This window comes from Sorex fumeus, unplaced genomic scaffold, assembly GCF_029834395.1.
Source record: "Sorex fumeus unplaced genomic scaffold, SorFum_2.1 ptg000094l, whole genome shotgun sequence".
NCBI lineage: Eukaryota > Metazoa > Chordata > Mammalia > Eulipotyphla > Soricidae > Sorex > Sorex fumeus.
Window position 1 is genome coordinate 17,876,342 of NW_026606151.1, and position 26,230 is coordinate 17,902,571.

Genomic DNA, 26,230 nt, shown 5'->3' on the forward strand with positions numbered 1-26,230 from the left:
CAGGAGGCCTGGGGCTCCACTTGTGATTCTCAGCCAAGCAGGCTAGCGGTTCAGTGCAAGTGGTTAAGTGGGATGGGGTTACCGAGGCTGTGGGTCCTTCAAGGCTGCACCTGGCAATGCTCACGAGACCAGTTGGTACTGGGGATTGGACCTAGGTTGAATGCATCTTGGCATGCACCCTAACTGCTGTACTATCTCCTGGCCCTGGAATTTGATTTGTTTCTTTCTTTCTTTGTTTGGGGCCACAGCTGGGAATGCTAAGCATTTACTCCTGGCTTTTCACTCAAGTATCACTCCTGGCAGACTCGGGGGACCATGTATGGAGCCAGGGATTGAACCACATGCAAGGCAAACACCCTACCTGCTGTACCATCACTCCAGCCCCCTAGAATTTGATTTTTCAGGGTTCCTTCCACTCAGCACTGAGGTCTGACCTCTATCATCCTATTTATTAATGGAATCAAAATAAAAGGAAAACACTTAATGACTTTGGCCTTTGATGTACGTGCCGAAGAAATACATACCAATTTTCATACTGAAACTCCTACTTGGAAACTAAACCAGAAAATTACTTCTATGCTTCAGGCATAACTAGATTTCTTGAAAAGAAATTTTAATTTATACACTTGAAGATGTATATCAATAATTTATTATAATAGACTGATTGAAGCAATTAATATATTCCTCATATATATGCTCATATATATAGGGCTGGAGCGATAGTACAGCGGTAGGGCGTTTGCCTTACACGCAGCCAACATGGCTGACCCGAGTTCGATTCCTCCACCCCTCTCAGAGAGCCCGGCAAGCTACCGAGAGTATCTCGCCCGCACGGCAGAGCCTGGCAAGCTCCCCGTGACGTATTCGATATGCCAGACACAGTAACAACAAAGTCTCCAATGGAGACGTTACTGGGCCCGCTCGAGCAAATCGACGAACAACGGGAGGACCTTTACCTTTATATATACATATATATATACATACATACATACATACATGCTTTTCGCATCACACCCGGCGATGCTCAGGGATTACTCCTGGGATTACTCCTGGCTCTGCACTTAGTAATTACTTCCTGGCACTGCTAAGAGGACCATATAGGTTGCCGGGGATCAAATGCTGGTCAGCCACATGCAAGGCAAACTCTACCCCTGTACTATTGCTCTGGCCCCTGTATTTATATATTGTATAGTTTAGACTGCATAACCATATAGCTAATGTATCTCAGATTGCATGTGCTCTCCTCTCTGAGAAATTGGTTTGGGTGTCAGATTTATTTCTTATTTGGTGTGGGGTCTGGTTCTATCCATTTATGTTCAGGGCTTGCTCCTGGCTCTGTGCTTAGTTAAGGCTTTGGCTGTGCCGATGACAAAATGCTGTGTCAGGAACTCAACAAGGGTTGGCTCTATATAAGACAAGTGTCTTAACCCCTGTCCTATCTCCCCAGCTCCTATTTAGCTGACAAATAATTGCCACAAATTAAAAGATAAGGTGAGTTGAATAGTTAAGCAGAAAATACCTCAGTATGTTACAATATAGTAAATCTCAAGATTTGTCTCATGGGACAAGTGCTTCGTGCCCTGTTTTGCTTGCTGGGTTAAAGACACACTATAATTCTGGAAACTAGTACCATATTGCAGCTTTAGATCTAACATTCGATTATGGAAATTGAGTTATGTGAGAACTTCTCAAGACTCAGAGACTATAAAACCCAGCTCCCGGAAGACATCTTATTGTGACATCTTATTATTTCATTCCTACTTTGGACAAACTGGCAGGCTGCCGAATGTAACCTGCCCACATGGCAGAGTCTGGCAAACTCCCCGTGGCGTACCCAATAAGCCAAATACCAGTAACAATGATGGGTCTCATTCTCCTAACTCTGAAAGAGCCTTGAATATGCCACTTTTTAAAAAATCTCAGGGCTAGGACGAAGGAGACGTTACTGGTGCCTGCTCGAGGCAATCGACGAATAACAGGATGGTCGTGATTCGTGAGAACTTCTCTTGCCCAGAGCACCTAACAGGAGCCAAGCTGTGGAGAGGGTTTCTGAAAATCCTAGTCTGAATTTTCCTCTGGAAGCAGATGACTTGAGCAGTACTTGGTTGACTCCCCCAAATGTCTCCCACTTCAACACATCCCAAATGGCCTTTTCCTGAAAAAGATGTCAGGTCTTCTCTGCCATGGTCATAGCAAAATCTCAGAAATGTTTCTACATGTTCATTGTATGGCCCTTACTCCACAGGAAATGGCATGAATAGACTACCCATGTGTATGGGATATTTTAAACCATTGGAGAATGTCAGGGAAAGACTTTTAGATGGGGTTTGTGTGTGTGTGTGTGTGTGTTTCATATAGAGTCAGAAATCAGAACAATAGTTTACACTAATATGTTCTGAAAACCATTCTTCTTTGCTATAATTAGTTAGTGAGGAAGTCTGTTTATTTAGCTGTTCACTATAGCTTGGGTGCATGTGGTTAATTCACTTTAAAATGAAATCAAAGCGGGACCAGTGCCAAATAATATCGCACTGTTTCTGACAATTTTTTCATAGGTGAAACAAATATGTTCATAAGAATGGTGCTTTAAAATCATGAGCAAATCACTGTGTCATTCCCACAGATGTATATTGTAGGGAATATGTCTTGAGTTTCCTTTCCCTTTTGAGAATCTCACTTGAGAACCCTTTCCTTAGAGATTTTGGGCAACCACGACCACACTTTTCAGAATTTAATTTTAAGGTATCACCTGAAATTCCATTTGTGGTGAGAAGGTCACAATAAGGAATTCTAGGATTTCATTGTTGAGAACGGAGATACCCAGTAAGTTGGATTGATCGCTGTAATACTCTGCCAGGATCCCAAGTCACTGATTCTTTCTCTATCCGTTCATTTGACCTCATTCCTCTGGAGTTTACTTCACTTGTTTTTTTAAAGCAAATTATTATAGGGTTTGACCTGATTGGTGGTGATGGTGTTTTTAACTTTTAATTTTTGGCATCTACTTAGAGGTAATAGTCTGTGAACTGAGAAGAGGTGCTTCAGTGACCATTTTAAGCTGATAACTAAGTCACTGAGTCATAATGTCCAGCCTAAAAAAAAATTTACAGCTTTGTCTGATCATCTTATTCCATAACAAATGTGGAGTTTTCCCTGATGGCTTATTCTTTTACAATAAAGAACAAATTTATTTTCATGACTGAATTGGATAGTGCTTAGTAGTAAAATAAATCCCTGGAGCTTTTCCCACTTTCTTATTAAAACAACTCAAGGGTCACAGGTCTGATACTTTTATTAATAAGAATTAGCAGGAGGCCAAAGAGGTCATACAGGGATTGAGGTGCTTGCCTGGCATTCAGCAGATCCTGGTATTTTGTTGTTGTTGTTGTTGTTGTTTTTCCTTAAACTTTTATTAGTGAAACACCATGAGGTACAGTTGTAGACTTACAAATTTTTGTGCTTGGGTTTCAGTTATACAGTGATCGAATACCCATCCCTCCACCAGTGCCCATTCTCCACCACCACTGATCCCAGTATCCCTCTCACCCCCCCCCCATCCCTCCCATCCCACCCTACCTCTGTGGCAGGGAATCTGGAAAAACCCTGAGTACCCGAGAACAGATGACTGGTTAAAGAAACTTTGGTAGATCCTGGTTTGATCCCTGGAACTGCATATGGTCCTCTGAGCACTGACAGGAGCTGCTCCTGAACTCAGAGCCAGAGTCTTTCAGTCTTTTGTGGGGTGGGAGGTCCACACCCAGTGGTGTTCAGGGTTTACTCCTGTTCTGCTCTCAGAGATTACTCCTGGTCATACTCAGGGGACCATATGTGGTGCCAGGGATCAAACTAGTGTTAGACATATGCAGGGCAAGTGCATTACCTGCTATACTACCTCTCCAACTCAAATTCTTATTAAAATATTCAATCCAGGGCCTGGAGCGAAAGCATAGCGGGTAGGGCATTTGCCTTGCATGCAACCAACCCAAGTTCGATTCCTAGCATCCCATATGGTTCACTGAGCACAGCCAGGAGTAATTCCTGACTGCAGAGCCAGGAGTAACCCCTGCGCATCTCTGAGTGTGACTAAGGTAAAGGTAAAGGTAAAGGCCCTCCCGTTGATCGTCGATTTGCTCGAGCGGGCCCAGTAACGTCTCCATTGGAGACTTTGTTGTTACTGTGTTTGGCATATCAAATACTCTCGGTAGCTTGCCGGGTAAAAAATCAAAAATAAATAAAATAAAATATTCAATCCATACCCATTTTTAAAAAGAGCATTCAATTATTCACTTTCCCATGAGTTACAAGGGGAGTTAAAATGAGTAAGAAGTGCTGTATTTATTGTTTCTCCAAAAAGCACGACCAAGGTAGGAAGAGCTAATCCTTCTTGAAAGGCATTTTTTAATGCATTTTTTATTTCAAAAAATGTAGTGCAAATCTGGACATTGAGGCAAGGAAGTATGTTAATTTGAAAATACTCTAATTCTCTCTGTCTTCAAACATGCTGCTCCCAGAACGTTTGTGTTTCAGCGTCATGATGCCATTTTACCTTTTATATGAAATGAGACTGGACATAAAAGTTAATGAGTGTGTTGTGAATCGCTGCATTTCATGTTGTGTTTGGTAGGAAATGTGGCATCTCAGTCTCTCCATGCTAATCCTCTATTAGTCCCTGAATTTATTGCAGTTCCCCTAAAGTTATGGCTTCCATATGCCAATTTTTTTCTTGATATTAGAGATTGTTCCTGCCCAAAAGTCATTAAAGAGAGAATTATAAGCATCTCTTTCTCTTCCTCAGTGACATATGCACTTCTTCAAAGTTTAAAAAAAAAAGGAACACTGAAAATTACTTTTTTAAAACTACAAAGTGACCAGATTGTTTGGTCATATATCTAAAGGTATAAATCAATTAAAAATGTCAGGATTTTGGTTCCCTTTGAGCACTGACTCAGCTGAAAATCTGATAGGAAATATTGAATTTTTATAATCCAGTTCATTAAAACAGAGACCAAACGTGTTCATCTCAAAGAGCATAGAAAAGCACGGGTAAGCCTAGGTTATCTCCTATTAAAGAGTGAGGATTGGCTCTAAATCCAATGGGATCATTTCAAAGAGCACAAAATCCGTATTGAAGTGACTTCTACGTAGGATACTCTGAGCCCCTAAAGGAAGGAGGACAGAAATAGTTTAAAGTACATTGGATTAATTTTTAACCATTTGACTGACCTACTAGGGCACAGAGATTTCTGAAAATGAACATTAATTTGACTGAGGAACACCTCCTAATGCAGGAATAACCCTAGAAGTAGAAAACTATATTTCTATAGTTCTTCCTTATATTCACACATTTGTGCAAGGATTGTGCATCGTTGTTTAAAAATGGACTTTCTGTATAAACGATTGTCTCAGTTATTAATGAGGGAAAAGCAATCTGGAGATTCCCACATAGATGAGGCGATGAAACAGGGTCTCCAGCAGCTCTTGATTCAGTCGTCTGGCTAAAAATCTGAAATTAGTTGGGGGTAAGTAGGTGTGTGTAGTTGAAGAGTTTATTGGCTACAGAGGTGGATGCCTTGAACCACTAGGGTCCTAGAGGAAGGTTTTATCAGTCTAACAGGAAGTGGAAAGAATGAAAAAGAACTATAGAGAAAAGTAAAATGAAAATGGCTGTATAAATGTACTTGATTTAGAGGACTGGTCTTTGTCGTAGATTTTTGTCCTTCTGTTTTTTGTTTGTATTTAAATTCACTTCATGGAAATAATGGTGTTAGGAGTGACATTTGTTTGGGGGGAGGTGGCGGACGGGAGTTGGGGAGGGGGAGTTGCTTACCTGACAGCATGCAGGACTTGCTCCTGGCTTTGTGCTCAGGAACTGTATGTATCAAACCTGGGTCAGCTGCATGCAAAGAGAGTGCCTTACCCACTGTACTATCTTTATGGCCCCCAGGAGTCACATGTTCTTCCTAAGCAAACCTTTAAGATCAAATGGAGGGTGAGTGCTAGATTAAGTTCACTCATTCATCATCAAATCAAACCCCAGTGTATGCTGCCCTCTTCCAGACCCTGGAGATCTATCCAGAGGTGAGCAAAGACAGGATCCCTTCAAAGAACGAGATTTACCTTCTCTCACAGAGATATTTGGTGACAGAGTGGGAAGGCCACTTCTGATATGGCTAAACTGGCTTGGTTTCATTTATTTAGCATGCATTTTTGAGAGACTGCTTATTATGATGCACAAAAAAATTCTTCTACATATTAAAAAGATAAAAAGAAGACAGGCAACCTTTTTTTGTTTGTTTTTGTTTTGTTTTGTTTTGTTTTGTTTTATTAAGAATCTTGCAGGGAGTATTTAAGACCATTAGCTTGTAAAAAGAATTTGTCCAAGCATTTCCTATTTTCATTCTAAACTCTTTTTAAAAGTACTTATTCTTGACTCTTGACTATCCTTGGTTAGAACTCATTTCTTTGTGATGTTTTTTCTGCCTCAGGGAACTAAGTGGCTGATAATGAGGTAGAGATCCCTTTGCTCTTGTCTTTTGACCAATTTGCTTCAATTGCTCTGCTTGGAAATAACCCCCCTAATTTACTTATTTTTGTAACCAAGTGAGTGACCTTTTCTCTTTAGTTCCTAGACAGGTAGTATCTGTCTTTATGGTCTGAGGAGAAAGAAGTACTAAAGTGATAGGCAAGATATTTGAATATATTTGCAGCTTTTTCAAGGTCCATCCATACAATAATTTTTTTGTAATCGCTCCTGTGATTTCCTGGTAACGAAAATGAAAAAGGCATATGTGGTACCAAGTTTTTGTTTTAATTTGACTTCATGGCCTCCTAAACGTGGGGATGGTGGATATTCTTAAAAACGTCATGATAGTAATACCTACAAGCATTACTTACAAGTATTTACAAATACTATAAGTAATATTACTAATCAGAATTCGCATCAAAAAATCTGAGTTTCTCACGTTTCAAGTTTCTTCACATATGTTGTATGTTACAGACCAGTTCGACTTCCAGACTATTATGATCAAATGGATCCCTTAATCAGTGTTACCCATCTATACTTAGACTTCCTGTAAAATCATTCCTCATGGATGCTATGAGGTAGTCGAGATAATCAGCACCAGAGGACCAGAACCAATCAGTGAAGTATTCCTGAGTAAGCTGTTTTGGAGAGATCTTAAAGAAATTACAACAAAGATACCAATAAAACGCAAGCCCCCTGTGTTCCCCCAGCATAAACAGGCAACTGTTAACACATTAACAGTTTTTGTCTTAATCCATTTATCTTTTGGATACCAGAATATTAACTCTTAAGAGCGTAGTGCCTTCGTCTGTCACTACTACAACCACAGCACTTCTCCAAGAGAGTCCATGGCCCAGTAAATGCTCAGTAAATAATTGTTGAACAACCTAAATTGTGAATAACCTAAAGCATTACTGAGAATCTTACCGGCCTCTCTCCCCATTCCTCAGAGGCATCACCTTTATTTGATGAAGATGTCACCTATTTACTTTGTGCTTCAGAGTGTCCTATACTCATGAGGAGTGGATAGTGTTTGTTTATATGTATTAGAATTTAAGTCAAATCGGACCATGTATATCTGTCTGAAACTTTTTCATTCCTATTTTGAAGTCTGTCCACATTGATATCTATCTTTCTCATCACTGCTGGTTTCATCATATAAATCTACCTTCTTATCCCTATTATTTGATAGATCAGGGTTTCTCGGACTTTTTCCTTCCCTGGCCCCGTTCTGACCTAGTTTTCTTCCCTTGTACCCCCAGCTTGGCTGATCCCCCAATCTTATGCTATTGTCTTCTCTAGCCCCATTTTTTTCCCATTGACAATAGAAGACTATAAATGTCACTGATGAAATGATTGACTCAGTGATTGCACTGCGGGATCATTGATTGGCTCCATCTTCAAGGCTTTGCACTCATCAGTCTTGATTGGCTTGATAAGCTGGGAAACTAGTTCTGACTTTTTAAAAATATTGGCCAAAGCTCCAAGTCTTCTAAGTGACACAGCTGGGATTCCAGTTCTTAGATTCCAAAGTCTTGAACGTAGAGTGTGACTCTTCCTCTCTGACTTATCTTTCTCTAGTCAAAATAAGTTGAAGTCACAAGAAGTTGAAGTCAGTTCCGTGAGGTGTGCAAGCGAAGTAGAGGATGAATGAATGATTGTTATCACACTTAGTAGTCGAATGTCTGGCTGTCCCGGTTTCCTCCATGACAAATAGGAATGTGTTTTGCTTGCCTGCCGTTTTAGAGCTTGAACTGATTTTAAGATCCTCACCTTTACAGGCAACGGTCTTGAGGTGAACAATCACGACAGAGTTACTTGCCTTGTTGAATTAACCGTTCACAAAGTGAAGGAAAGTCTAACATTGTCTATGAAACTTACCAACTATAACTCATGCGTGGATTCTGAGTCACACATTTGCTTTTCTGTAGGTTTGGTTGGTTGGCTTCTTTTGTTTGAGGGCCACACTTGCAATGCTCAGGGCTTACTCCTGGGCACTGAGATCAGGGATCACTCCTGGAGGGCAGTGGGGGTCATATGGGATGCTGGGGATCTAACCCAGGTCAGCCACACGTATGGAAAGGGCATTACATGCTGTATTATCTCTTCAGCGCCGTAGTCACACATTTATGAAAGCTTTTTGGGTTTTGTTTTACTTTGTTTTGTTGGCCACTCAGGCATTGCTCAGGACGCTTGTTGGGGACCGGGAATTTTGCCCAACCAGATCAGGGTTCGATGTGTGGGCCCAGGAGTACAGTGCTGCTCAGGCCTCCTGGCACCAGGGATTTCCTCAACCACCCTGGCTTTATTTTGGGGCCTTCACGACTGCAGCTTGTGATGCTTGCGGGGACTATGTGATGCTAGGGATCAAACTGGGGTCACATGCAAGACATGGATGGTCACCTCTGTACGATCTCTCCAGCCCTATGGAAGCTTTTGGAAAAAATGGTGTATTAAAACAGGAATGTTTATTTTGGGCATTGCAAGAGCATAAGTTTTGTTTTTTCTTTGATACGTTTGAACTACTTGATGAAAAATATCTAATGATAATATGAAGTTAGAAGTCCTGGGATTCTGGCTTTTTCAGAATGTTGCTAGAGTGGAATTTCAGAATGTTTCTGCAAATCTGTCACATTGATGGCGATGAAGGTGGTGGTCGTCATGGTTATGGGGTGCCTTTCCTCTGCAGACACCCACAGCTTACTCTTGTGAAGTGAGCATGAACTAGCATCCTATTGGTCACCGGAAGAAAAATATGGGGACATGCAAAAGATCAGGAACTTGAAAGGAAGAAAAAAAAATGTGGATTTTTAATTTTTTTTTAAGATTGAGATTAGTACCCGTCTCTGTGCTCCCACAAAACTCACACCATCCTTCTCCCAGACTTGGCTTTCACATTCTCCAGGGCGACGTTCTCTTTTATTGACTTTTAAAAATTGATTTATAAATTTTTAAAAGATGCCCTAGCAAGTATTAATGATGATGAGTGAGATTTTTTTTTAATGCTATAGGTTTGTAATGTAAAGTAGAAGGTGTTTCCTTTCCCACTAAGGCACAAAGTCTCATCAGCATCTAATTCCACGCTGGGGTCCAGACCTACATTACGACCCAGAATCCTTTCTGAAATGTTTTGGTGACTACGGGCAATAGAATCCAAAAATCACCACACCCTGCAATGCAGAGGGCTCATAGGATGATAGGAAGTCCCCAACAGGAGCAATTCAAATGCCCATTCATCCATTCTTCCCACTGTGGTACTGGTGTTAGCCCCGTGACTCAAGAATTCAAACCAAGACCAGGTCTGCCCCACACGCATTTGGAGACAAGGAGCTCTCGTCCCCTCGTGGCAATGCTAACCATGAGGGATTGGTAGATGGCATTTTATCCACACTTCCAAAAGAGGTGCTGTCTACAGGTTTCTGTGATTTTCAAACTGCAACTGTGCTTCTGCTTATTTAAAAATAAAGCTTGATTGGATGCCTTAAGCTCCTCGCATTTTTGCCTCCTTCCTGCCTTATTCCCATGCTCTAAAGCTTTTTCTGTAGCTTTTCTGTTCGTGAATGGCCTCTCTCCCTCGCCTTTCCTTGTCATGTTGCTGCTTTATCTCTCTCCCATTCATATTTTTTTCCCTTTCTTTTTGCTGCATGGAGACTCTCTGCTGTACAAGTGTAAGTATTTTTGGTGGCTCTGCGGTTTCTGTCTGTGTTAGTTTATAGTCTTGTGCTCTGCTGCCTGGCCAGGCTCCCGGGAGACGAGTGTCGTCATCCATCTGCAGATTGTGAATGAAATAGACAGCAATTGAGACACCAGATGGAATTTTATAAGACAGTTCAGCCAGCAGAATAGGTGAAGAATTGGTGAATTTGAGATATCTCCGACTAAATGCCTGAATGCAAGCCCAGTGTTGATAAAGAGAGAATGAACATTCAAGAGGGGAAGAATCCTCATTCCATTCAGAGAGAGAGAGAGAGAGAGAGAGAGAGAGAGACATACATGATTACTTAATTTTTCCATGCCCCCCTCCTCCCCAATTCTTTTCTGCTTTCTTGTTTCCTAAGGTAGGAGAAAAATGGTGTCATGATTCACATTCTTATATTAGAAGTATTTACTAAGAAATAATCTGCTTCCCACCTTCCCCTCACTGCCTCCAACCAGCTGCGTCTTTTTCTATTTGCCTGTTTTTAACCCTAGTGTAAAGAAAAGTTAGGTTTTTTTTGTTTGTTTGTTTGTTTGTTTGTTTTTGCTTTTGGGGTCACACGCAGCGATGGACAGGAGTTACTCCTGGCTCATGCACTTAGGAGTTACTCCTGGCGGTGCTCAGAGGACCATATGGAATGCTGGGAATCGAACCCGGGTTGGCTGCGTGCAAGGTGAACGCCCTACCCGCTATGCTATCGCTCCAGCCTTGTTAGAGATTCTTGAGCTTGGTGTTAGAGTGTTGTTTATTATTTTTTATGTAAACCAGGTAAAGTGAACAAGAAAACTACCCATTTTGATGTTTGTGGTGATAGGAACAACTTTAAAACACACACATACACACACACACACACACACACACACACATGCGCGCGCGCAAAGGTATCTCATCTTAAAAGTGAGATTCACAGGGAAAATGTTGTAGTGTTAGGTTCCATAATGAGTCCTTTGTTGAAATCATAGATGTTTCACTTTCAAGCTACTTGGAAAAGAGCGTAAATCCATTATAAAAATTGAATCAAGCATTTCAATAACAACTACTACTGATTTGTTTGTTTGTTTAGGGGTCACACCCAGAGGTGCTCAAGGGCTGTCCTTGGTTCTGTGCTAGACTTTGTGTTTGTGGTTCAGAATATCAAACCTGGGCCTTCCACAAGCAGAACCTGCATTGCAGTCCATTGAACTTTCTCTCCAGCCCCAAAGGTCAAGTATTTCAGGCCCATGTAGACTCTGTCTCGCTTTGGGCTTCTTAGAAAAGAGAATTATGTATTTCTTTACTCACTGTCTGCCAGGGTGGGGATTTATTAATGTTTGGTGGTGTCCCAGTGAGAAAGAGTCTACAAGGATTTAATACGTTGTTTCTCATATATCCTTGAGGATGTGAAAATTGCTTATTCCACAAAAGTGCTTTTTTAAAAGATCAGGTAGGTTAGAGGAATCCTGGGCAGAGTCAAACCATGATTTTGCACTGAAAGGCTGGGTTGGTGTATGAGTCACTTCTGCAATGACACCTTCGTCATGGGCTTTGTGTGAATGAGAACCAGGAAGCCATCTGAGAAAATATTGCTTTCTAAAAAGGATGCAATCCCCCTGGATGTAATTCATTTAATCAGCAGGGGTGGGAATGGGGAGGGAAGAATATTTATAAACAAGACTTCTCAAAAAAATAAGTAGAATATTTGTTCCACGTCAGTAAAGAACCATAATTCACACCTGTGTTTCCTCTTGCTTTACATTTCAATTGGCGGTACTTAGGGGAAATTCCTAGCTCTGTGTTCAGGACCAATTCATGGTCCTTCTCTGGGGACCATATGGGGTGCCAGAGATTGACCTGGATTCAACCATATGCAAGGCAAGCATCTTAACCCCTCTCCCTTCTCTCTAACCCTTTACATTTAAATGTAGTGGGATCATTGGAATAATCTAATACCTTCAACCAAGTTCATATTTTCTAAAACTCTGTTAAGGAAGAAAAAAATCTCAAATTACAAAAGAAAAATCGGAGGGAAATGATATTCATTTTCCTATTTTACATATTGAAATCCCTCTTTATTCTTTTCCATGAAAGAGGTTGTAAGATAGTTCACTCAGCGAACGAAATGTGTAAAAATTAGCTTAAATGTGTATAATTTAGCTCAATGGGAATTGTAGAAACTAGCCTGGTTGTTAGCACTGCTTGTCTTAGCAAAAGGCCAATGACCCTGTTCAAACATGGCAAAACTCGAGTAGATATTTCAAATAAAGTAGATGATTTTTATTCAAAGTATAACTGAAGTTATTTGCACTTATAAAGATCACAGAGAATAAAGAAGTGAAAATACATTAGAAGGGAAAAATGCATTCTAATGCATCCTTCTGATATTTGAATTTGTATACTAGCTAGGCTTCTTGGCATTAGGAAACTAAGAAAAGCAAGCTAGTTCCCCTTGATGAATGTCAACCTCGAATCCTGATGATCTTGTATGTCCCTTAACAAGACTCTAAAATCAGGTTGAGTCAATGACCCACTTACAGATGGACCTCTTTTATATCTATGGATGTTACACATCTCTTTTCTTTTATTTTTTACTTATTTTGGATTCTGGGCTCCAGCAGTGCTCAGGGCTTATTTCTAGCTCTGAACATAGGGGTCACTCCTGGCTGAGCTCAGGGACCATACGGGGTGGCCAGGAATCAAATCCAGATTGGCTACATGCCGGGCACACACCCTACCCACTCTACGATAGCCCCAGCCCTCAAGAATATTTTAGAACTTTCAGTTATGAATTGGCAGTCAGGTCAGCGTGGGAGGAGAACTACCTTTAAACTGGAGTCCTTTCCAATCGCAGTGCATTGGCTGTGTTTTTATTACATTCATCAAGCCTGAGAATTTATACAAGATAATCTTCAGATTGTCTGCCCTTTATAAAACCTTGAAACAATCTGCAAACTTGTGTCTGTTTCAGAAGGGTCCATCTAAATGCAAATATAATTACTCATCATTTTTTCACTCCTTTTTTCCTCAACAACAAGGATACTATTATTAAAACTGGCATAAAGTTGTCAAAACTGCAAAGTTATTTGCTTTCGAAAGGTTATTGTAAACCAATTCATTGTTTGGATCAAAGAAACTGTCAACCTTGTCTGGTATTTTTTTTTTTCCCCAGAAAGTCTGTAATGACATCCTATTAAACGAAAGTGTACAGATTCGGTTCTTTCCTCATCGCTGAGGTAGCATAAATGCCAATGTTGAGTATCAAGTCAGTTATAATGTCCCTAAAACCCACCAAGCTGCATATTGATGTGACAAATGGTGTGTCTAGAGGGGTGCTGGGCAAACCTTGGTTAACCTGGAATGACCCAAGCTAACCTTGGCTTTATTCTGCATCTGTAGACAGCTTGAAGAGGGACCTGCATCATTTCCATGAAACTGTTTCTGCCTTTTAATTTGAGTAAGATGAGATCAGAAGTTCCCTCCAACCTTGATACATGTTTGAGTAGATGAAATCAAAAATTTCCTCCAGCCTTTAAAATGCTGCTTTGGGACTTGTTTTGATATACTCTATTGACACAACTGCTAGGAAAAAATATCCTTCGGATGTTTTAGCTATAGTTTTGAGTTTTTTGAGTTTTACTTTGTTTTCTTTTCTTCAGCAGGTCACCTCCAATGGTCCTCAGTGCTTCTGGCTCAGTGCTAGGTGGTCATTCTTGGAAGTGCTCAGGGCATCACACAGTGCTAGGGTTCCAACTCTAGGTCCAGCATGCAAAAATACGTGCTCCGGCTCTTTGAGCAGTCTCCCAAGCTCTGTGGTTGGGTTTCTTTGCTTCTTTTTTATATTAAAGTGGAACAGGCTCAATAAAGTGTGACAACACATAGGCTTCTGATTTGTGCCAGTTTTTCCTTAAGTCTTTGTCAATAACGTGAAATGAAAATCTTGGTGTCAGCAATGTGAAAACAAGAGTCAACTTGAAACAGTAATAGTAACGCCCAGAATCCAGTATTGCTTGCAATGAAATGATAATGAACAGTGATAATTGTGTGCTCAATTTTTGGTAACTGATTCGACCATCTCTAGTCTCATTTTAACATCCTCAAGTATTACTTAAAGTTAAAGTCTAAATCATTCATTGTTCCTTTCAGCTGTATCAGTAGAATTTTATCTCTTCTTGATTCGGCCTGGGAGAAGGAATTTGTTAGCTGTGTATGATTTGAGAAGACTGGGTGTGTTTAGAAAGGGCTTAGGTGAGCCTTTCTGTCTAAATTGTCAGATATTACCAGCCATCCTCAAAAGAAGAGACAACAATAACTGAGAAACAGCTGATCTGAAAAGTCCCCCCTGCCCGCCACCGCACACACATGCACAAGGTCACAATGTTTGTGAAGTTCGAAAGAAACTTTTTGTGTGAATACCTAAGGTGCTTTCTCTCTTTAATTGCTAGATGACTCCCAAGTCCAAAAGGAAGAGTATCCATAGCAGAATGCTCCGACCCGTTTCCAGAGCCTTTGGTAAGTGAGTGCTTCGCTTCAAACGGGTCATTTCCAATTAAGCATGAAATCTTCTCACATAGCGCTCAGAGCACTTCCGGCCTCTTTCTCAAAGAAAGCCAGTCCATCCTGAGTCTCTGAGGATGAAGGGATGGTGGAAAGGGTGTTCACTTTTCCGTGATCAAAATTGCTTGTGGGAGATATTTCTACCCACCCGGGTAGGGTGTTTACCTTGCACGCAGCCAACCCGGGTTTGTTTCTTCCATCCCTCTTGGAGAGCCCAGCAAGCTAACGAGAGTATCCCATCCACACGGCACAGCCTGGAAAGTTCCCCATGGCATATTCAATATGCCAAAAACACTAACAGGTCTCACAATGGAGATGTTACTGGTGCCCGCTCGAGCAAATCGAACAATGGGAGGACAGTGCTACAGTGTTGTGCAATAAACTTTGGCTGGGTGCTTTGCTTCCCTTTAGAAATGGAATTCGACCTGGACAAAGCTTTGGAAGAGGTGCCCATTCACATTGAAGACCCGCCTTTCCCGTCCATCAGACAAGAGAAGCGGAGCTCAGGCTTCATCTTCGAGCTGCCGTCCGAGGAGGGGAGGAAGTTGGAGCACTTCACCAAGCTCAGGCCTAAGCGGAATAAGAAACAGCAGCCCACCCAGGCAGCGGTAGGTGGACGGGCCATCCTTGCCCCCTTGGCATCTTGGGGAGACCCGCAGAGCCTTGCTAGCACCATTGCACAGGGAGAGGTGTGCGGCCAAGGGGTCCCACAACCCTCCTGACATATCCTTCTAAAGCGTCTTCACTTGGTGCTCAGTGTTGTTAAGAAGGTCCTCACTGTAAAGCTTCCAAGTTCCTAGAACAGCGTTGCCTTTATTTTCACTGGTTTATTTATTTATTTATTTTCAATTTTTTTATTTATTTATCTACTTTTGGCTTTTTGGGGTCACATCTGGAGATGCGCAGCGGTTACTCCTGGCTCTTCAAAGACTCAGGAATTACTCCTGGTAGTGCTCAGGGGAACCTATGGGATGCCGGGGCTCGAACCCGAGTCGGCCATGCATGCCAGGCAAATGCCCTCCCCATTATACTAAGCCCGAGTGTTGGCGTTAGAAAGACGCGAGTTCCTGCGGATGAGGGATGAGTGAGCTCTCTCTCTGGAAGTTTAGAGCAATGTGATCAGATGAATGAGAAGGACCAAAGACACGCAGATGCATACTGCCTTTGCGTTTGATATCTCTTAAATTGACGGTCCAGAGAAGGTGTCCTGCATGGGACAGTCCAAACCCTGAGGAGAGTTAGACAGGGCCGTTCAGCGTTCTGCCCTCTCTGCAGGGAGGTGTGGCTTATCTGTGCTGGTGGGCTGCTCTGTTGCTGACCCTGCCCTGTTCTCTCTCTGCTCAGTCTTGTCTCTCCTTTGCAGTCTGATTCCTTGAGAAAGTTGAAGCTGATTGCTTTTTTTTCCCCTGTCACTTCATGCCGTCCCGTCTTCCCCCGCTCCCTCCCAACACCTGCATTCTGTAGCTTCTTGCCCCAACTCATCCTGGACCCTGCTGAGGTCATCATTTCTCATTTCATCCTGTGGACACTATTGGTTGTCACCTAGCTTAATGGCTTAGCTGGTGACAGGCATGGGTAGCTCACCCTCCTTCTAGGCCCTGAGGTGACAGTGTCCTCTCCCACCACCTGGCCATTGATGGGGGTCTCAGTTTCCCTCTGCCTGGCCTTCAGGTGGGGTGGAGGGACTGGGACTGGAAAGAGAGTACAGGAATCAAGGGTTGCAGCCATGTCTGCTTTGACCAGGGGTGCTTGCAACCAACTCTGGTTTGCTCACTGATGGTGGTATGGCTCCCACAGGCACCGCTGGGAGAGACTCAGGACAGACTCAGTAATAGCTCCCAAAGCACCGCAGGCTGTGGCCCCAAACACCTCCACTCCACCCCTCCCTTCCCAAAAAGAAAACAAACAAATGCTGTCTCGTCCCCATCAACCCAACCACATCACCTCTTCCAAAGTGAGTCCCCTGAGACTCTGGTGTTAACTCCTATTCAGAGAGGGTTGAAAGGGCGGGTTATGAGTCATAAAAGAGATTTCTCTTATCACTGATCACTAAAGGAAATTCCAAGGAATTTAAGAGTTCTGTCGGGGAGCCAAAGAGAAAGAGCAAAACTCTACTTCTGTTGCATCACACAAGGTCAATGTCAACATGGCCTTTTTTCCTACTATGCCAAAAATATTGTGTTTTGTTTGTTGTTTTGGTGCCAAAAATATAAAATTAGCATCTCTTTGAATATGAAGAGTCCCGGACCAGAGAGATGCCTCTGGGCCATGAGCATGCTTCGCAATCCCAGGCACCTGAAGGACCCCCATCTCCACCAGGTGCAGTTCTGGGCACAGACTGACTTGGAAATAGCTCTTAAGCATCATTCACTGTATGTGGCCCAATAACTAAATAAGTAAATACATAACACAAGTCCATAACCTAAAAATCTAAGCAGACATACAGTTTTTTTCAGAACCTAAATAATTTATTTTGTATTGCTTGTTATGAATAATCCACGAAAGATGATCCAAAAAAACGTTTCCTTGGAGGAAAGTGTGTGAAGGTGTTATATCACCCTGGAGCCATTAAGCTGTTGGATAGAGTATGAGATGACACATGGCTGCATGCTCCAGGAATTCTAAGATTTTTAAATCAGACTCGCATCATTTAATCTTAGGGTCAAACCACCATTGTTCTAATTTAACCAAGCATCTTATGAATAACTGATATTTTAAGTCTCTCTAAAGACCCCCTCGAATTTATTTTGAATAACCAGATGTAAAATATTCCATTTTATTCTTTGCTCATTTCCTGCATAAGCAAGAACTCTGAATGAAATGTTGCGTTGTGGCTGATTTGCCAGTAGAATTTTCTCGCTCTCTATACTGTATTACTGTATCACTGCTATCCTGTTGTTCATCAATTTGCTTGAGCGGTCGCCAGTAACGTCTCCATTCATCCCAGCCCTGAGATTTTAGCAGCCTCTCCTTACTCGTCCTTCCCAACGGTACCTTATTCGATTCTTTGATTCTTTGTTCTCAGAGCCTGGGCCAGAGATGCAGTGGTAGAACACATGGCTGTCCTGTATGAGGCCCAGCACTTGATACACGGTGTCACACACAAATGATTTCCTTGATTGAAGTGACTTTTAGAAAGTGGTATTTCACATGGGGAAACTAAGAGTGGAAATATCAGTTTTGGGTTTTATTTTGTTTTTTTTTTCTTTGTGGGCTCTGCTCAAAACATAATCCAGGCTCTGTGCTCAGGATTGGCCATATGCAGGAGGAACCACCTGGCTGTGCTTGGAAATTCTGTCTCTGTGCTCAAGGATCACTCCTGGCAGGACTTAAGGGACCACATATGGCACCAGAGATAGAATAGGTCTTTCTTTCAGATAAATTTCACAGGTCTTTTGAGTTTCCTCGTACGATGTTGCCTGGGAGCCACTTTAAACTTTTCTGAAGAAATTGCCATATGGCATCCGAAACTAAACAGTAATGTAGTACATTCTGACCATTACAGCGCCCTCCTTCTAAATACTATATTTTTATTCAAGTCACAGATTTATATTCACTTTTTTTATTTGTTATATCTTCCAGGTGACTGGTTGGGTATTGTTCTCATGGAAGGCCAATAGCCATCTGTATTTAAAAGAATATTTCAGGCAGAGGAAAAGGACTGTGTTTGTACAGCAGGAAATCTAAACTTATCCAGGAAGTTTATTATTCTTCTCCTTGCATCCAGAGGTCCTGGTCTACTTCTCCCTCCATCTCACTGGCCAGAAAGGAGACATTATATTTAGGCCTTGAACTGTCACATGTTAGTCAAGGTTTTGTTGCTGAGTAAATAAGAGAGAATAGAAACTCAGACTTGTAGCAGTCCCTGCTATTTATTCAGCTACCAAAGTTTCCTCCTTTGCTAATTTTTTTAAATGACTGATTGTTTGCTTTGACCTCTTTTTTCAGTATTTGTTGAGATTGGTGGGCATTTTTCTCTTTTTGAAACCACAACTGTAGAGAATCACATTCCCAGATATTTTTTTTCCTAATGGCATTCTATTTTTGTTCGTATTTTTGCTTGTTTTAATATGCTACTAGACTTTGTATACTATTTATTTTTAGAGTATTTTCATATATGCATAAATGAGAGAGATCTATAATTTTCCCTTTTTTGTCTAGAAAGTCTGTCTAGTATGAATTTCCAAATGAGACTGTCTTTATAAAATGTGGGGGGTGGTTCCATCCTCTTCCTCTCCTCTGGAACAGTTTGCATTAATAGAGATTTTTCTGTTCCTCTCCTGGGAAACCATCTGGGCCTGGCCTGTTGTTTGCTTACATGTAGATTTTTTACTGGAGGATTGATACCTTTTGTTTCAGCTTTATCCAGATCCAATTCTTCTTGAGACCTTTTATTTATTTATTTCTTGGGGGGGTGGGTCACACCTGGCGATGCTCAGGGATTTTTCCTGGCTCTGCAATCAGGAATTACTCCCGGCGGTGCTTGGGGAACCATATGGGATGCTGGGGATTGAACCCTACTCAGCCGCATGCAGGTTAACACCCTACCCGCTGTACTATCACTCCAGCCCCTTGAGGCCATTTTGATCAGTCATATTTTCCTTGGACATTGGACGCTTGGTCTAATTGTTCATTTTGTTTATAGAATTCTTTTTTTTTTATTTTTTGCTTTTTTTGGGAGGGGACAGGGGAATCACACCTGTCGATGCACAGGGGTTACTCCTGGCTCATGCGCTCAGGAATTACTCCTGGAGGTACTCGGGGGATCAAATGGGATGCTGGGAATCAAACCCGCGTCAGCTGCGTGCAAGGCAAACGCCCTACCCTCTGTGCCCCTGTTTATAGAATTCTTAAAGCATATTTTGTGCCTCAGTTTTACAAGGTGATCTCCTATTAGGCTTTCATCAAAGAATTCGGGTTTTTGTTTTATCAATTCTCTTAAATTCATCAGGTTTTTGTTCGAGTTCTTTCATAGTTTCTTTTGGGTTCCTTACGTCTTGACTTGACTGCTTAGTTCTCAGTTTCCATGTTTCTTACTAATATATGCATATAAGAGTCATGATTATGCAGACCACTAATTAGCACTCTTAGGGTCTATTTGTTCAGTAACTAATGTACCTAATTGTCCTTACTTCCTGCCCATCTCTACATCCGCCTATGGAGACATTATGAGCGATGTTGCAGCTGCCTTGTCTAAACCCAGGTGCACCACCTCCCGTGTTTTTCAGCGCATTCATCTTAATAATCCTGGCCAAGGGAAAACAGAGGGAGGCCTGAATTGTCTCTCAGCCTCATAATCACCAGCACTCACAAATTATCCTTTTAGCATTTACTTACGCACCAGAGGTGCAAAATCTTTCTTCTCTAGTTCCCAAATATCAACAATAGCAATTCCCATCCCTGCTTTGATTTGCATAAGCCTTTCTCTGAGCACATATGCACTTGGTTTCAACCAGCTCAGCGCTGAGCTTTCTGTTCTTTTGCTAACACCCTTTGGGTGTGAATTGTATTCTCCTTGACAGAAAAGACAAGATCAATTGGGATTTTTGGGAGGAGGGAGGACAGCTGATGTCTCTATGTCCTTTCCATTCTCTTTGCAAGAAAATGAGCTATAAAACAAACCAACAAACAGTGTGTGTGTTTGGTCTTGAACTGTTTGGACAAAATCCATTTCATTTGCCTCCTCGGTCTTCATGCTGCTCTTTGCACAGGCTGATGATAACCTCCTGCTTCCAATTTGAACAGATGCATCTAAGCCCACATTTCACTGAACAGCTCCCCGTGACACTGTGCTCCTCTGTACCTCTGGACTGTCAAGTCTTTTTCTCTCTAAAATGACAGGGGTTGGACCTGGGATCTACAAGGCCTTCCCCAGGCCTGAGACCTGGGCTGGCCTCTCCCGCAGGAAGCTGCCTGCTTGATTGAGCCATTATTCTCCACATCCTCAGAGCAGCGTTTGTGCTGAGAGTTGTTTCAAAGCTAGAAAGAAGGAAAGGGCCGAGAGGAGACTTTGTGCTAATAAAACTTAATTTCTTCTCCTTAATATGGAGAGGGATACTTGAGCGGAAGTCTCTGAGAAGAAGTGGGGATTTCCGGGAAACAAAACTAGATCCATGTACTTGGACATTGTAGCCTCGTTCTTCATCTGCCAGGAAACCTGAATGGGCAGTCCTCGGCCCCTGAGCCGGTGTTTGATCTGCGACTACCAAGAAAATGAGGATTAAACTGTCTTTCAAAGGCTGGAGACAGGGTGAAACTAAAATATGCATAACACATGGAAACCAGCAGGCCTGTTCAAACTCATTACCATAAGAGACTCTATTCTCCATCCTTCCACAAAGGGAAAATACGATAAGACACATCAGTTCTGTACTACTTTATCTGGTGCGGTTAAAATGAAAGTTTTCCGGTGCTCAATCTGTAACCGAGCCACAGAACGCGTTTTGTTTTGTTTTGTTTTTCCTGCTCTCTTGCAACTCCTTACTCTAATGTAAGCCAGGTGTGATTGTTTTTGTTAACTCACATTGAACTGGATTCTTTGCCTGTATCTGCTTACTCTCCAGCATCTCACAAATGGCAATCATTGTCATACAGGAGTTGCCCGATGAATTAAGTGGATGATTGTTGAAGGCAAAAGATTGGTCTTTTCTTAAACTCTGCAAAGGCAGCCACAGAACAAGTTCCTCAAGGGGCAATTTGAGGCTTGCAGTTCAAAATTACAGAAAGTCACTTCCTGGAAAGACTTCCAGACCAGAGGGCTGAGGCCCAGGAGGATTTGTTCATCCTTGTGCTCAATCTGGGTGCCTTTTCTCAAAAGTGTACCCCGATCTGGTGTGAAATACTAGCACTGTCTGTAGCGCTGTCCTCCCATTGTTCATCGATTTGCTCAAGCGGGCACCAGTAGCATCTCCATCCTGAGACTTGTTGTAACTGTTTTTAGCATATTGAATACATCATGGGTAGCTTGCCAGGCTCTCTGAGAGGGGCAGAGGACTCGAACCCGGGTCGGTGACATTCAAGGCCTTACCCGTTGTGCTATCGCTCCAGCCCTCAGTTAGCTTAAACACACTTCCTGGAATGCTCGAGAACTTGAGTTTTATCTCTGGCACTATATGGTCTGGCAAGCTCCCCGTGGGATATTCTGTATACCAAAAACAGTAACAGCAAGTCTCACTTCGTGTTCCTGGAGCAAGCAGATGCCGTTGGGCTACACTAGCACCTGACAGGGACGAATGAAGACGTTACTGGTACCCACTCGAGCAAATGACCAACAGGATGACAGGGCTGCAGTGCTAAGCTTACTGAGAATTTAAGAGTTCACTTAAAGAGAAATACTTAGGCCAAAGAGATAGTCCAGGGGGGCTTGAGTGGATACAAGAGGCCCAGACTTGATTCTGGTTACCTCCTGTCTCCCCAAGCATGGCCAGGAATAATCCTCGTGCATAAAACCCCAGCCCCCTCCACACCACCAGGTGAGGCCCAGAGAGATGCTTTTTTTTTTTTTTTTTTTTTGGTCACACCTGGCGATGCACAGGGGTTACTCCTGGCTCTGCACTCAGGAATTACTACTGGCAGTCACCATATAGTATGCCGGGATTCAAACCCAGGTCAGCCACCTGCAAGGCAAACGCCCTACCCGCTATGCTGTCTCTCCAGCCTCTCAGAGAGATGCTTAACTTGGTCACTAACTTCCTCAGAGCTTCTTATCCGAGACATAGACTTTCAGATGCTGGATAGGCCACTTGGCCCTGGATGCTGCCAATACCTAAAGACTTGTTTGAAATTGGGCTTTTCCTCACCTTCCTTGGATCTGGTGTCTGAATTGTGCTCCCTCGGGCCACGCTCCCTTCAGCCAGCCTGGAGACCTCATTTAGGGCACTTCTCCAATCCCAAGTCCCTTCCAGATTAGGCCAGATCACTACAGGGGTCTTCCTGCTATGTTCCCCAGCAGATTTTCAGACATACAAGTCCCTGCTCTTTTAATAGTACTCCAGACCACTGCAGGATGAATTTCCTGCCCAGAATATAGGCCCAGATATGCCATTTCTTGGCTTGGTTCTGCTTATTTCCATGTCCATTCTATCCACTTGCATGGAACTGAGAGCTTTTCATCATGGAAACTTGTATTGTGAGCTGGGAAATACTACTTATTCACATCAAGGTTTCCCCCATCATCTGAAAACAGAATGCTCCTGTTTGGTACTATTTAGATGGTGGCCTTGGGCTGGGGATCTGAGAGTCTGTGACCATTAATTTTAATGGAAAAAATTATTTGAGCATTGCCAGACCCATAGGTAGTCTTATCAACTCTTACTAAATAGAAACATTCTGCTTTCAAATAACAGAAGGAACAGATACTCAACACAAAGTGACTGTAGCAATAAATGCTTTCTCATTTAACAAGAAATCCAGGAGTCAGAGCGATAACACAGCGGGTAGGCGATTACCTTGCACTTGGCCAACTGGATTCAGTCCCCGGCATCCCATAGGGTCTCCTGAGCACCACCAGGAATGATTCCTGAGTGCAGAGCCAGGAAGAACCCCTGAGAATCACCGGGTGTGACCCCAAAAACAAATAAAAAAACCCTAAAAAACAAAGAAATCCCATGTAGGACCCAGGACTGGTTACCCACCCCACCAACTCGCACCCCTGTTTCTGCCCTGCCATCCTCAGCAGGCTGACTCATGCCCTCACTACAAGTGACTGCCACACCTGGACCCCCATATCCACCCTCACTTATCCCTGCAGAAACGAAATAGAATATTGTTTTCCCCCAGAACCCCACCCCAACCTACCTCAGTCCAGCAAACCTGCTCATGAGGACTTATCTTTTTTTTAATTGTTTTAGTGCATTACAAAGCCATTCATGGTTGGATTTCAGTCATACAGTGTTCCAGCACCCATCCCTCCACCAGTGGACATTTCTCAGCACCAGTGTCCCCCACCCCCTGCCTACCTCTATGGCAGGTGCTTTTCTTCTCTCTCTCTCTCTCTCTCTCTCTCTCTCTCTCTCTCTCTCTCTCTTCTCATCGTGGTTTGCAATATTGATACTGAAAGGTTATCAAGAATATCCCTTACCTACTTCTAACCCTCAGATCTTATCCAGCGTGATCATTCACTCCCAGCTATTATTGTCATACTGGTCTCTTCTCTATCTTACTTCCCCTCTGCCCCACACACACATGTGGTTAGTTCCAGCCACTGACCAATTCATGAGGACTTATTCTATCAGAGGTTCTTTCCATTAGGGTTTGCATTTCATTTACCCCATCCACATACACCTCGGAATCCTATTCACCAGAATTAGCGGTCAACCTGTTTTGTTTCCTTTAGACATTACCATAGGCCTGCAGTACCGCTCTCTGCCTCTTGGGGCATTCAACTCTTTACAGCCTCCAGACCAAGCTGCCAATGTACTCCAGTCCCGTTACTCTCTACCAGGCTTGTGATCCTGGTACGTTCCTCACTCTGGTTCCCTTCTGCCCTTGCAGTGTTTGTCCATGTGACCTGATAGGTGAAAAGTGTCCCATTTCAGCCTCCCGGCTTTCTCATGGCCGTTATCAGAGCCCCTGTATCTAGCAGGAGCAGGTCGTTAAGTTGGCTGTTCGTTAACATTGTTCTGGTTTGGTTCACAGGTCCGGACTGCCAGTATTGTCTCCCAAGACGGGGAACAGAACGGTCTCATGGGGCGAGTGGACGAAGGTGTGGATGAATTTTTCACCAAGAAAGTGACCAAAATGGATTCCAAGTGAGTTCACAGGGGTTTTTTTTTAATTCTTTTGTTTAATTCACATTTAAATGACTAAGTTAAATTCAACTTGGTCTACTCAGTCTCCCTGACTGTGTGTTTGATTATTTTAACATGAAGCTATTCTAGACATTTGCACAATGCGTTTTCCCTACCAGGAACATCACTGTCAACCTGGGAACTTGTTACAAATGCAAATTCTCAAACCTCTACCTCAGACAGTTGAATCAGATATTCAGCAAGTGGAACTCAGTGATCTGTAGTAAAATAAACCTCTTGGCATGTTCAGATTAGATAGCGGTTAGACTGTTGTAAATTAGACCACACCATGTACCACTTGGGATCCTTTTGCGGGGCTCGATTACATTCGCCTGGATTTGTCTGTTCTAGGGCAACAGCACTGGCAGCTAAAATGCCTTGTTTTCAAATCCTCCTTGTTCATTGTTATTTTTTTGATTGGATCATCATGACTTATACAGAGTCACAAAGTTGTTCAATATTAAGTTTCAGGCGTACAATGTTCCATTCCTAATCCCTTCACTAGTGTCCACTTCCATTCACCAATTCTGCCCATCCTGCCTCTATGGCAGGCACTTTGACCCGCTGCCACTGTCCTAATGTCCTTGACCACTGTTAATAAATATAGGGCCCTAGCAATGCACAGCGGGTAGGGCGTTTGCCTTGCATACGACCGACCTGGATTCGATCCCTCCGCCCCTCTCAGAGAGCCCGGCAAGCTACCAAGAAAGTATCCTGCCCACATGGCAGAGCCTGGCAAGCTCCCTGTGGCATATGCCAAAAACAGTAACAACAAGTCTCACAATGGAGATGTTACTGGTGCCCGCTAGAGCAAATCAATGAACAACGGGACGACAGTGCTACAGTGCTACCTCAAATATACGGATTACTAGGTGGCACAACTTCAATGCTGTCAAATAGAACCAGCAGCAAATGACCTTCCAAGTTAGCCTCACAGAGCTTCTGCTCACATTTTCTTTCTGGGATGGCATTCTCTTAGAAGACAATTTTATGACACTTTTTTTGGGGGGGGTCATGCCCAGCGATGCTTAGGGGTTACTCCTGGCTCTGTGCTCAGAAATTACTCCTGGCCATGCTTGGGGGACCATATGGGGTGCCAGGGATTGAACCCTTGTCGGCCACGTGAAAGACAAACGCCCTACCTGCTATACTAGTGCTCCCTCTGGCCCCAATTTTATGGTACTTTTGTGAACAATTTTCTACCCTGAAGTACTCCAGTCGTCAAGCCTGATTTGTGTCAAGTTAGTTAAATCCCCCAGTAAATGCAGATCTTTCCCAAAACACACTCATGACGAGGACTTGAGTTTGTGAAGTATTCACTTTGAAATAATAAATCCAGGAATGAATTTAAACCACATAGATAAGCTCTGAGGATGGAGTGGACTTGGCTGGGTCTGGGCAGGGTAGAAACCACACTGTTCTCTAGATTAATGTGTCTTATCTTGCCTCAACGGAATGCAAGGTGGAAGGAAGTTACATTTCTATATGCAGAACTGTATAACATATGGACGGTTATAAGCTGTAGTGCCCAATTATTTGTCTTCTGTGACACTAGCCTTGAAGCTTGACATATAAACTTGGAAAAATTCTATTTTTAAAAAATATCTTTAAATAACCAACCTAAATGTCATTTCTTCTTTGAAATGCTCTCACACCTGCTAACCAACACTACCCAACTCCCTCCCCCCTCCC

General features: G+C 42.7%; 1 protein-coding gene across 10 annotated transcripts in view; it reads left to right on the plus strand.

Annotated features, from left to right (window-relative positions):
• Positions 1-26,230, plus strand: part of CARMIL1 (capping protein regulator and myosin 1 linker 1) — a 362,886-nt gene that overhangs the window by 308,709 nt on the left and 27,947 nt on the right. For 7 of the 10 annotated variants that reach the window (XM_056132249.1, XM_056132250.1, XM_056132255.1 and 4 more), the window contains exons 30-33: positions 10,174-10,191; positions 14,639-14,705; positions 15,162-15,358; positions 24,387-24,499. In XM_056132249.1, coding sequence (XP_055988224.1) covers positions 10,174-10,191; positions 14,639-14,705; positions 15,162-15,358; positions 24,387-24,499 — 395 coding nt within the window. The remainder of the gene's footprint in view (positions 1-10,173; positions 10,192-14,638; positions 14,706-15,161; positions 15,359-24,386; positions 24,500-26,230) is intronic. The other 3 variants (XM_056132253.1, XM_056132254.1, XM_056132256.1) reach the window with 1 other exon arrangement.